General features: G+C 48.6%; 1 protein-coding gene across 1 annotated transcript; it reads left to right on the top strand.

Annotated features, from left to right (window-relative positions):
* The first annotated feature begins 1,552 nt into the window (after positions 1-1,552).
* FRAT2 (FRAT regulator of WNT signaling pathway 2) lies at positions 1,553-4,421 on the top strand. The gene has a single exon (XM_006061170.4). The coding sequence runs from the start codon at positions 2,345-2,347 to the stop codon at positions 3,038-3,040; it is 696 nt and encodes a 231-aa protein (XP_006061232.2). The 5' UTR covers positions 1,553-2,344; the 3' UTR covers positions 3,041-4,421.
* Positions 4,422-12,999: the final 8,578 nt, after the last annotated feature.

The following is a 12,999-nucleotide window of genomic DNA, read 5'->3' as shown; positions in this document are numbered from 1 at the left end:
AGGCAGAATTCAGGGACCAATCAAGTTCAAGGAAGTAATGCCTTGGGGGTACATTTTACTTAGTGGGCTGCAAGGGGGGGGAATTTTACGTGAATGTATTAGCTGTTACCCTGAGGGAATGGCTGGAGTTAAGCCAGACCTCTGTTAGTAAACCACTGGACCTAATCCCACATTACTTTGGTAATGCCTGACAAAGCCTGTTCCCATTATCTCATTTGATCTTGAAAGCAATCCTCAGGGGGAGGCAGGGCCAGGATTATTTTTTTCCATTTTACAAGTGTTTTCACTTGTAAACTGATTTGCCAGAAGCCACACACCCAGACGTGGCAGGAATGAGACGTGAATCTGCTTAGGTCTTTGTACAACCTGTTCAGGTCTTTTTTTCAACTGATCATAATATTCCCAGTCACACCCAGACCTTACAGCCTTCAGCTTACCCAGCAGCTGGGAGCTCATCAGGGAAGAGTTTGTGTCTATAGTACCCAAACACCTCTGGCCCAGTGAAGAAATACAGCCCTGCCTGTATTCCGCTGTGCCTGCAGCCTCGGGGTGGGAGGGTGTGGCATCATATTATCTCCCCGCACTAGTGACCAAAATTAATCCAGATGGATTTGAAAAAAATCAAGACACTAGGAAAATAGAACTGAATATTTAATAACTTTCTGGAGGCCAGACTCTAAATTTAGCATTGTAGTAAAAGTTTCAAAGGAAGGGACTTTATATAGATATGACTGTTTTAAAAGTTTAAGTTTTAGTGAAAAATAAAAAACTGCACAGGGCCAACAAAAACGGAAGAAAGAGTCACAGCAAAATATGAAAGAGAAGAGTTAGTTTCTGGTATGTAGAGGAGTTATGCAAATACAAAAAAAAAAAAAACCTCAATAGGAAAAACTTATGAGACAACTATTCCCCCCAAAAAGAAGTACGTTGGTTAACATTTAGAAAACTCCTCTACCTAAGTAAGATCAAATAAATACAGAAATGAGTTATCCATATCACTTACAAAACCAGAAAAAAAAAGTAACTATAATACTCGTGAAGGCACGGTGAATACCATATGCTTACAACATGAATGACGGGAGAATAAATTTACCCAACTGTTGGAAGGAAAGCAATTTGGTACATTTATCAGAAACCTTAAAATATCCATATCCTTTGACCTGAATTTCCATTCCTGGCAATATGTTCTTAGAATCAACACACAAAAAATTTCTGCGCATAAAAATGTTAATCACATACTTATTTACAAGGGTGAAAGAAGGTAAACAGCAAACGTTAAGAGTTGTTTAATAATTCATGGCACAGTCATTTAATGGAAACTTACGTAATCATTAAATGTTCTCAAAGCGCATGCAATAACACGAACACCATTTATGGTGTAATGATAGTGGGAAAGTGAATAACGTATACGAATGGCTGTTTGCATAACACTTTTAATAGAAAAAGGCTGGAAAAGAAAAATTCTAAAATGTAAACCATGTTTGGGTTCTATGATTAGAGGTTTTTTTTTTCTATTGCCCTATATTTCTATTTAAATCTTTTTTTTTTTTTTTTTTTTAATGAACAAAGTCAGCTGTTCTTTAGCCAAACGGTGGTGCGTCCTTCTCTAGCGCTGTGCCTGGGGGCCGGAAGCCTGGGCGGAGGGGGTAAGCTCATGGACCCCACCTCAGGTCGATTAGGCCCGCCAATGCGACGTCGCCCTCCCTAGCCCCAATTTCCCCAGCCCCACCCTTTCCGAGCCGGCTGGTCGCAGGGCCCGCCCCTCCCCCACCACTCCGGGTTCGGGTGACTGCGGGTGCGCGGGGGTGGAGCAGGGCCGGCCCTCGCCGTGCTGACACGTGGGGAGGGAGGAAGCGTCCGAGGAGGAGGGCTTGGGTGTTTGGGTAGGTGTGTCCGTGAGTGGGAGAATCCAATACAGGCCTCCTCAAGAGTCTTCATTATCTTGTGCTGCTGATCGGGCCGGGGAAGTACGAAGTTCTCCCCACTCCCGGAATCCCCTCCTAGGCAGACACCGAGCGCAGACACAAGAAGGCTCCGGCTGCGTCCCTGCCCTTCCCGCGACTGCCCGCGCCGGGCCGCCTACTCGCGTTTCCCCCCCTCCCCGGCGCGGTGGTAGGGCCCGGCGGCGACGTCACCCATTGTTTACAAATCAACCTGAGCCAGTAGGATCCCGGCTCGCGCGGCTGCAGGCGCGCGGCGCGAGTGCCTGGCGGGCTCCGGTTACCTCCTCGGCCTCGGCTTTGGCCTCAGCACCGCGCCCGGCTCCGCCACGGCACATCGAGCCCCCGGGACAGCCGAGCCGCCAGCGACTCCCGCACAGCTCCGGGTGCCAGCGCGGGGGGCCATGCCGTGCCGGAGAGAGGAGGAAGAGGAAGCCGGCGAGGAAGAGGAGGAGGAGGAGGAGGAGGACAGCTTCCTACTGCTGGAACAGTCGGTGACTGTGGGCGGCTCGGTTGAGGTGGACCGGCTGGTGGCCCAGATCGGCGAGACGCTGCAGCTGGACGCGGCGCAGGACCGCCCTGCCTCCGCGTGTGCGCCCCCGGGGCCGCCACTGCAGCCCCCGCGGCCCCCGGCGGCGGTGAGAGCGGACAAGGCCCGCGCCCCAGCGCAGCCGCTGCTTCTACCGGCCGTGTCGGTCGAGGCTGGGGGCCCGGCGCCCTCGGGGGCCTTGCGCTGCGCCCTCGGGGACCGCGGCCGCGTGCGGGGCCGGGCTGCGCCCTACTTTGTGGCGGAGCTCGCCGCTGGAGCCAGTACCTTACCCGGGCCGTGCCGGCGAGGATGGCTGCGGGGCGCTGTCACCTCCCGCCGCTTGCCACAGCGACGATGGCCCCCAGCTGGGGCGCGCGCCAACGACGACGACCCGCACCGGCTTCTGCAGCAGTTGGTGCTCTCGGGGAACCTCATCAAGGAGGCCGTGCGGAGGCTCCAGCGAGCAGTCGCCGCGGTGGCAGCCACAGGCCCCGCGGGTCCCGCCGGACCGGGGGCCAGCCGCAGCCGACCAGATCCTGTCTCCCTTCAACCCTCCGGCGCTTTGCACTGACCCAGGGCCCCTGGAGGAAGGAAAAGAAGCTGCTGCGCGGACCCTACGGCGTCCTACTTACCCCAACCTTGAGCTGAAGCCGCCGTTGCCGTTCTTGGAGCGACCGCATAGACTGCAAGGAGGCGCGTGGGGAGAGACCTCAAGCCGAGAAGTTAGTGGCCCCGGCGAGGCTGTCGGAGAAAACTTGAGCGTGGAGAAATACGCGGGCCTGGGCGCGTTCGTGTCGCGTGAGAATTAACCCCGGCCCCAGGGACCTGGGACAAAACTGGGAGACTATGGCAGCTATTTGCATCAACTTGTACCTGACTTAACCCTTGGGGATGTCGTGTGCTAGGATTGTTTAAAGATTCGGCTTCAAGGGGCGAGAATCGTGAGGGCTTTATAACAATACTTGAAAACTGATGACTCGAATACATTTTCTTTATTTTCCGGTGGAGGAGCTTAGTGAAAATGGTGCTACAATCGCTGTGCAAAGAAATTCCAGAGAGAAGAATGTAAAAGCTTGGTGGTGGGTGGGTTGGGATGCCACCCCCCTTACTCTCCCATCCTCATCCGGTGACTGATCGAGGCGGGAGATGGGAACTCCAGTTGTCTGGGGCAGGGAGGTGGAGAATTTTGAAGGTGGGTCGACTTGGATGTGGACTTTTAAATGCCTTGACCTTGCTACCTGTGATTCAAGGTCATGGTGTGCTGTAGATGGAACACTGTGGGGTTCCTGGGAAAGCTAACTCACCCCTGTGTCTGTCTTTTCTTTTGTTCCAAGAAGAGTCCTGTTTATGCTTTGCTACCTCTTGGAGCGGACATACAGAGTAAGGAGAATTACTTGTTTTTTTTTTCCGTGCTTTCTTTCTATCCAGAACTCCTCCTGCGAGGCCACTCTTGGCCATGCCCTGAGTTTTCTCAGAGACAGTCATAAACAATCCCTTGAGTCTCTCCTGTCCTCCTGCCTGGCCTTTCTTATTCCACCATTTCTGATGTGCACTGCATGGATGAGACCCTGGCTGTTTGTCTGCTCTATTTTGGCCCTCCGTGGAGCCATGAGCCTGAGTCTCTGAGGCTCCTCACCTCTCTGTTTCCTCTAGGCACCAGCTTTTTGTGAGTGACAGAAACCGTGTTTTAAATGTGACTCTCCAAGAGGAGAAACTGCTGGCTTTACCTATATGAAACTTAGGAAACTTGAGGGCGCTTTAAATAAGGTGCCACCTCCAAACTTTAAGGGAGCTAAACTCACTTTTTAAAAAAAGATTCAATGGCTTGCTCATCCTTCAGATGTAGCTGTTGACGTACACTTCGCACCGGAGTGTCTGAAATTGTGGTGGTCCTGATTTCTAGGATTTCTTAATTAAAATGTCTGCTGAATAAATTGGGTTTTTGTTTTGGAGCATGGTTTGGCTTTTTGGTGGAAGGCGGGGGGAAAGAAAAGCACATAGGTGACACCTTTCATAATGAAGTTATAATGGAGAGGGCCCTTGGGGGGGGGTCGAGGTGGGAGGTGGAGACTGGTGGAGCTGCAGTCCAAGAGTGCTTCTGAGTCGATAATCCACAAGACACAAAAATTCAGTCCAGGTTTTAGAAAACATGCTAGGTGGGCTTTCAACTCCTTTTGTGGAATCAAAACATAGTCCAGAAACTTTCTAGGCTGGAGGGAGGACAGAGGCCAAGTGATTTGCTGTACCTGGAAGAGGGTGGAGGAAGGTGAGTTTTCTGAATTTTTTGTGTTTGAAGAATGGGGAGGTATAGACAGAGCCTCACTATTTTCATTTTTGAGACTTGACCCAGTCTTGAGCTGTGGCCTAGAGAATTCTGACAGTAGGGTTTTATACCAGTGCCCTTGATAGTTGGCGTGGTTTGAGCAGGCAGAGTTCAATTCATGAAAGTGGCCCTCCTGGATCCCCTGCTCTCCATCCCATCTTCCCCTGGCATGGGCCCCCTTACCCCAAGAAAGCCTTACTTGGTACAGCCCAGCTCTGCTAATTCGCCCCAGGGGCACCTGTCCTGCCCAGCACCTTCCCACATGGCCTGCAGGGGAAGGCTAGTGCTCAGTGACTCAGTTTGACTCAGCCCTGCTGCTCACCATGTGTGTCATACCAGGTAAGAGACAGCTCTGCATTTTTCTCCTCTCATTTATAAAACAATACTGCCAAGTGTAATGAGGACCTGAGATGTCTGGGACACTTAAAGGCTGAAAAAATGATAATTGTTGATTCTTCTCATCACCACTGCGCCTTCTTCTTTCAGCAGGCCCGTTTGTCTCTTCAATGTCCTCCACATGTCCTAACACTTAAGACACCCCTTGATCTCCACTGTGATCATTGCCACCTCTTTTGCTTCCATATTCTATAAGTCCCTTTTCCTGAACGCCTTCTAGAAGGCCACCTCCACACACCTTCCAAATGATCTGTCTCTGCTGTTATCATTACAGGGGTTGGGACTTGGCACATGCGCCAGGTACTGTTCGTTACGTCACGGCTTTATTATTCGTTATGATGTAGGCACTATTTTCTCCATTTTATAAATGAAGACACTGAGTCCAGGAGATTAAGTGATTTGCTGAAGTCACCACCTTTTAATAAGGAGCTGGGGTTTGAACCTAGGCACTCTGGCTCTAGGTTCTCCTGCTGTCCTTAATCAGAGCATCCAGTCATGCTGTGTACTACCTCCACAAGATGTTTTTGACGGCATTTTCTCCCATGTTGGATTTATTAAATTCTTAAGAACCTTGAGAATTTAAGCCTTAAGAACCTTGACCCAATAAATACCTCAACCCTCTAGCATCACCATTCTCACAGAGTTTTCTTGCAGGCCAGCCACATACATGCAAGGCGCTAGGGATCTAGGATGAGGCAAGGTTTCAGACATCCTGGAAGAGCCTGCAAACAGGTTTGGGGCTGAGACCTTCACATAAGTAAATAGGAATTGCGTTAAGAGAGGCACAGATAACCAATGGTAAATGGCTGCTCTTTTTAGAACCTTGTGTCTTCTGTAAGATGAGGGCATAAGGCCAAGATGGTGAGATCTCACCCGATGCAACTGTCTTCTGCATCTGCAGCATGGCCTGGAATGAAATTAGAATGGTGACTGGACCAAAGGACCTGAACATCTATAGGCCCTGACAAAGCAAGGTAGAGAAGGAAACCACCCCATTCATGCAGAACTCTGCCAGGGACCTTTAACAAGATGGCCCTTCACTGTTGACACCGGGGAGAGGTAGGAATCGGGGGTGGTAGAACAGAATCTGAACTCATGGTTCTTAAGTCAAATCTCTTAACCTCCTTTCTGACCCTACCCACACTTTTCCTCCTGAACCTCAGCCCCAGCTACTGATCAACCATTTGCAAAGGCTGTAGAGAGCTGAGTCCTGGCCCTGGGCCTGGGAAAGGGTCTCTGTGCAAAGGAGGCAATGGCCGTTTCACGTGTTGCAGCTTGGGCTAGCCCATTCCTAGTACTTGGCCCAGGGGTAATTGTGGCTGGCATATTCCCAGTCCCTAGGAATAGGTAGAACTAAGGACATGGACATGGGGCAGAGCTGAGACAATTCTATCTGCTCAAGGAGCCGAGGCCTAGGTTTCCCTGGTAACATTCTGCAAATCTTGAGTCCAGAAGGACAAGGGCAATAGGGAAGTTGTAAGAAGCTGGTTGTATGAGTGTGTGGTGGGGGGTTGGGGTTGATTAGGCGTTTCATGTGGGAAGTTACAGCAACAGCAGCCCGCTGCCTCATCTATGATTAGGAGTTGGAAGAGCGATCAGGGCTGAAGATAAAAACTAGGTGCTTAGTGCTAGGATGGGTGGATGGAGCCTGGGAGACACTGTCGGTTGGGAAGGAAGAACACCAACCAGTATACATAGCACTTACCAAGTGCCAGACTCTGTTCTAAGCACTTTACAAAGATGAAGAGTAGAACCCAGAGGCCAAGGGAGGCTAAAGGGTGAACTGTAAGGGATAGTTGGGTGTGTGTTAGCTGCATACATGCACAGGTGCACACATAGAAACACATGCAGAGCTATAGGTACGTGATCTCTACATACCTTCCGTGGTCAGGTCCAGAGTATGTGGAATCTTGCTCAGTGACCTTCACTATCTTTCTTTAATCCTAAAGTTATTCCACTTCTCCTTATCAGCACCATTAAGCAGTGTGTTTTGAACATCTACACTGTGACTCCTTGCCCTGCTTAACCCTGCTGAAGAGAAGTCCTATTTATGGTGAATTTGGAGAAAGGTGGTGATGTCTCTGGTGTCAGGGGAAGATTTTCAGGAAAACCTAGGAAACCGAATCTAATTCAGACAGTAAAACAGAAATGGGCAAAAGGTAGGGCAAAGGTAACAAGGTGATAACCAGCTTGTCATTCTTTTTTAACCCACCCAAATCAATAAGTCAAACAAACTCCCTGAACAGCCTATCAATGGGGGGTGGTGAATTTTACCTCCTGTGAGTCAATTGAGGAGGGGAAGTAGTTAATAAGCTCCTTGATATCAGATTTAGATTTCATTCTGCTGTAGAGTATGGTACAGAGAAGAAAGACTCGTTCACACAAAAACATATCCAGTTTCAACAGCCAACTGGTCCCCAGCCTCTCTGTGGTAGGATAGTGTGTGACTTAGAGTGCTATCACAGGGGACATCCTCTAAGGTCCCCTAAGCCCTGCTCTTCAAACCTACGCAGACTAAGCACCCCATCCCTTCCTATCTCTTTTAGGAGCCTCATCCTTTATAGCGTCTTCCCTTTAGTTCCTTCCTTTCCATGTCCTCTATCTGCATTTGGACGAGTGCAGGTCTTTCCTGCTTTAGCAAACCTTCCCTTGATTCTCATTTCCCTTTTTAGTTGCTGTGTCTCTTACTTCATCCTCTCCAAACTCCAGACACCACAATTCGTCGTCTGTGCCCCAAGCACTCTCTCAGCCTCCACAAGTCTGTTGAAATTGCCCATTTGTTTGCTTTGCAAATATTTACTAAATGCCAATACCCAGGTGTTGTTACTAAATGCAGCTATGTTTCAGGCAGTGGCCTAAACATTTTTACTATCATTAACTCAATGAATCCTCCCAACCCAATGAGGCAGGGACTTTATTATTATCAGACTTGGAGGTGAGAGAGGTGAAGTAATCTGCCCATGGTCACAAGAAGGAGCTCTAAAAAAAAAAAAAAACAAAACTAGGATTGTGACCCGGGCAGACTTCATTTTAACAGCTACCTGCTACTGTGCTGAAGGCTATGCGTTTTTTTTCTGAAATGTGTCCCTTCTTGTCTTTTCCTTTCTCTCTGAGCCCAGACCCTTATCTCTTGTTGCCTGGATGCTATATAGGCATCCAACCGACAGTAAAGGCTCCCTCTCCACCCCAGTCCATCCCGCATGTTGTGTCGCCTGATAATCTGCCTGAAACTTGTCACTCCTGCTGTCAAAGAATAAAATAATCTCTTTGGAAAAAGAAGACATTCACATATGAGCCCCTGAGATAACCCTATAATGACAGTAAATAAAATGAAGAGTGAGAACAAGATGAACTTGAAGATCACCCCCTGTTGAAGACATTGCCTTTTTCTCAGTACAAATTGTAGATGGGAGTGGACAGGGCAGGCACGAAGACCTTCGAATTTGAATTAGAAGGGTTTCTGATAGGAATGGTTGGGAAGATCCTCTGGAGAAGGGAAGGGTTATCCACTCCAGTAGTCTTGCCTGGAGAGTCCCATGGACAGAGGAGCCTGGCAGGCTACAGTCCATGGGGTCACAAAGATTTGGGCACAGCTGAGCGACTAACACTTTCACTGATGGGAATGGAGGATTTAAGCATTTGTGTCCTCCAGATGCTCTGCCCACAAACCCTTTCCTTTGTTAACATTCCCTACTGCCCCTACTGTACAGGTCTCAGTCCTGAGCTGTTTTCAAGTTGCCATTTGAAGAAGACCTCCACCCTCTTCCGATTAAATCTCTTCTAGGCAATGGCAACCCACTCCAGTACTCTCGCCTGGAAAATCCCATGGACGGAAGAGCCTGGTAGGCTGCAGTCCATGGGGTCGCTAAGAGTCAGACACGACTGAGGGACTTCACTTTCACTTTTCCTTTCATGCATTGAGTAGGAAATGGCAACCCACTCCAGTGTTCTTGCCTGGAGAATCCCAGGGACCGGGGAGCCTGGTGGGCTGCCATCTATGGGGTTGCACAGAGTCGGACATGACTGAAGCAACTTAGCAGCAGCAGCAGCAGCAGCAGACAAGTATTCCCTTCCTTACCCTGCCCTAGTTTCAATCCCTGGATTGGGAAGATCCCCTGGAGAAAGAAATGGCAACCCACTCCAGTCTTCTTGCCTGGGAAATCCCATGGACAGAGGAGCCTGGCGAGCTACTGTCCACAGGGACGCAGAGTCAGACACAATTGAATGACTAAACCTACCCACCTACCTACCTACACTTCCTTTAGCACTTTATGCAACAGGAGTGCATGTTTAAGAAACGTCTTATCCTCAGATTAGATTAATGCCTTTGAAGAAACAGATTGAAGAAGTCACTAAGAGGCAAGATCTTTCCACAAAAGACTTAAAGTAGTAATCTTAATGGAGTAGCTTCCAGGAATGATGTTTTGCTATTAGAGTGAAATTAGAGATCTAATTTCACCTTCACTCAGTTCTTCAAGGCAGGGGCTATTTTTTTTTTTTAACTTTTATTTATTTGGCTGCACTGGGTCTTAGTTGCAGCACACAGGATCTTTTAGTTGTAGCACGTGGGATCTAGTTCCCTGACCAGGGATCGAACCCAGGCTCCCTGCATTGGGAGTGTGGAGTCTTACCCACTGGACCATCAGGGACATCCCAGGGTAGGTGCTCTTCTTACCCCATTATGCATATGAGTTAATGGAGATGATTGAGGTTAAGGATCCTGTCTGAAATCACACCCTAGCAATGCAGAGCTGCCTGCACAGCCCACGCTCTTATCTATTACACCTCCTGGGAAACACTGTTATAAGCAGGTCATTTGTTCTGTCTTCAGTTATGGTTGGAAAACCAGGAGGAAGCGCTGCATGGGAGAGTTTTGCTGCTTTGCCTGCACCAGCGTCCTCAGTGTTCAAAAGGAGTGCACCTCCGAGTGGAAACCTCTCTGTGCTTCCATCTTTAAATGAGGCTGTAGCACTAGACCACTGAAGGCTGAGCTCTGCTGGGGCTGACATTCTGTGATTACTGAGCATTGTGGAAGGGTGTGTGGGGGGGGGAGCTAATTGAGTGAGTTAGTAATTTGGTTGCCAGGGTAACTCTTTCCTGATTGGAAGGAAGGGATCACAGGGTTTGACACAGACTTTGCTGGATAGGAAAGTGGTGTCTGATGTACTCTCCACGTTTCTGCTTCTGAGCTGGAAAAGGAAAGAGCAAAAAAATGGTAAAATTGAATTCAAATATTGTAGCATTTATGCCTAATTTAGAATGAAATCTTGGGGTGGCAGACTTTGGAGTTATTTGTGAAGTATGGCTTTCTTTTCTCCAAGTCACTTATTTGTCAATTTCTGTGTTTTAGTTTATTTAGTTTTTTTTTTTTCATTGAGTTTATAGCTTTGGTCTTTTATCTTACCCAGGCTGTTTTCTGTGGACAGCTGTCTTCATAGGATGCTGAACGTGAGAAAATGGTTACAGCATACCTAGCTTTCCCTAGCTCAGCCTAGGTATCTGGGGCATGGTTTTCCATGATTCCAATGGCAGGATCATCACGTTGGACAGCTGCAGGGGTGTCAGTCACATTATTGTATATGTAAGTAGTTGCACAGTGAACAGTGTCTGACTCTGTGTGATAGCATCAGGCTATTGGAAAGAGGACTGAACTGGGAACCCAAAGACCTGGTTTCTAGATTCTGTCAGATATTGGACTTTGTAAATGACTTTCTAGGTCATTCTGCCTTGCCCCCTTCCAACTATTTTTCCACCTATGCCACTCAGTTGTGTCTGACTCTTTTGACCCCATGGACTGTAACCTGTCAGGCTCCTCTGTCCATGGGATTTCCTAGGCAAGAATACTGGAGTGAGTTGCCAATTTCCTTCTCCAGCGGATCTTCCTGATCCAGAGATTGAACCCGAGTCTCTTGTGTCTCCTGTATTGGCAGGCGGATTCTTTACCACTGTGCCACCTGGGAAGCCCCTTTCTACGTATAAAATGGTCTAATTTTTAAAAATTATGTAAACCCTGACTTATCCCCAGAAAGGTCTTGGGGGTGACTAGTAAGACCTTGTAGCATTTTAAAAAATGGACAGTGATGGTTATAGGGTTGTAGTGCAGTTAAGGCTTCCCCAGTAGCTCAGCTGGTAAAGAATTCGCCTACAAAGTAAGAGATCTCAGTTCAATTCCTGGGTTGGGAAGATCCCCTGGAGAAGGGATAGGGCTACCCACTCCAGTATCCTTGGGCTTCTCTGGTGGTTCAGACAGTAAAGAATCTGCCTGCAATGCAGGAGACCTGGGTTCAATCCCTGGGTTGGGAAGATCCCTTGGAGGAGGGCATGGCAACCCACTCTAGTATTCTTGCCTAGAGAATCCCCATGGACCAAGGAGGCAGGCAGGCTACAGCCCATGGGGTCACAGAGACAGATAGACTGAGCCACTAGGCACAGTGCAGTTAAAGTACCTCATGGTAGGCATTAGTTTTCTCCAGTATTCCTTTTTGAAGAAGGGGGTTGTATTATGTGAACACTATAGTTGAATCTAGCCTTAACCATCTTTACAAGAAGCCAGCATGGTTTGGGCAGTGGTATTGAATCATGGCTAACTTGACCCTGGATTGCTCCTAACTCTTTGACCTCCAGGAATACCACCCATGTTAAGAAGCAAGGACCTTAGGGCTCCTCCAATGCCAGGGGAAGTTGACAGCTGATCAGTTTCCTCTTGCCCAGTGCCTGGAGGTGATAGCCCACTGCATTATTGGAGCCGGCCCCCCATCCCTCTTCAGTTTGTATTAGAGCCTCCAGAGTCACCATTCCCTTGCTGAGTAGCACAGGACTGACTCCCCCACAACCCTTCCTGGGGAGGTTGAGGGAGATGGCTGCCTTGGTGTACTCTGCAGTTACCATTAGGGTCTGTGTGTGCATTTGGAGGGAGAGAATGAGGAGGTATAAACAATAGGCATTGAGTCCAAAAGGGAGTTAGGAAATCAGGGTTCTAAATCATATAGCATTCTATCCAGAAAGCACTCTTCGGATCATGGCGTGCCCTTGTTTCATGACAAACCAAGGACCCAGTCGATTGGCTACCAAGGGACAGTCCTGGGAAGGAAGGGGTAGGGACGAGACTATTGTATCTCCAGGATGTGCCAGTCACAAGGAACTCGTTTTCTTATCATTTCATTTCTCATCTGTTATACAAATGGGGCAACTGAAGCCCATAGAGGTTAAGCAACTTGTCCAAGGTACCCATTTAATAAGGGGACTTGAACTCTGGATGCCCTGTTGTCAAGCATGGCTTCTTCCCAGAGGAAACAGACTGAAGTAACTGAGAACCGGAGGGATAGAGATGGGCTGCTGGGGAGAAACTGTGAGTAAATGTGCCAAGGGCAAAGAGAGGAGTCCCTTCATACCCTCCCCCTCCCCCGCCCAGGCAGCTTTCCCACTGCACCTTTGCACCCTGAGTATCCCCTAACCAAGAGCTGACCCCAGCTCTTAAAGGGCCACCTTGTGGAACAAGTCCACTTAATGACCACAGTAGAAAGAAAAAAGCGATAAGCTTCCCAATCTGCAGTGACTGACTGATCTGATGTCCTTTGCTAATACAGTCAGGGGCAGCTTCTCCAGCACTGACTAGTAATCCAGAAGCTCTAAGGTTTTAGTGAATGGGACTGGTCCAAATCCTGACCTCACTTTCATTTAATTTCATGCCAGCACCAATACACACCCAGCCGGCGCAGACCCTAACTAGGGAGCTGCTCAGACACAAAGGCGCTCTAATTACCATCCACAAGTCAGGCCTGACAAGGATTTCAAGTGTTTTCATGTTTATG

The sequence above is a fragment of the Bubalus bubalis genome, chromosome 23, assembly GCF_019923935.1.
Source record: "Bubalus bubalis isolate 160015118507 breed Murrah chromosome 23, NDDB_SH_1, whole genome shotgun sequence".
Taxonomy (NCBI): Eukaryota; Metazoa; Chordata; class Mammalia; order Artiodactyla; family Bovidae; genus Bubalus; species Bubalus bubalis.
Note: the sequence above shows the minus strand (reverse complement) of the source record. Positions and strands in the feature narration are given on the sequence as shown.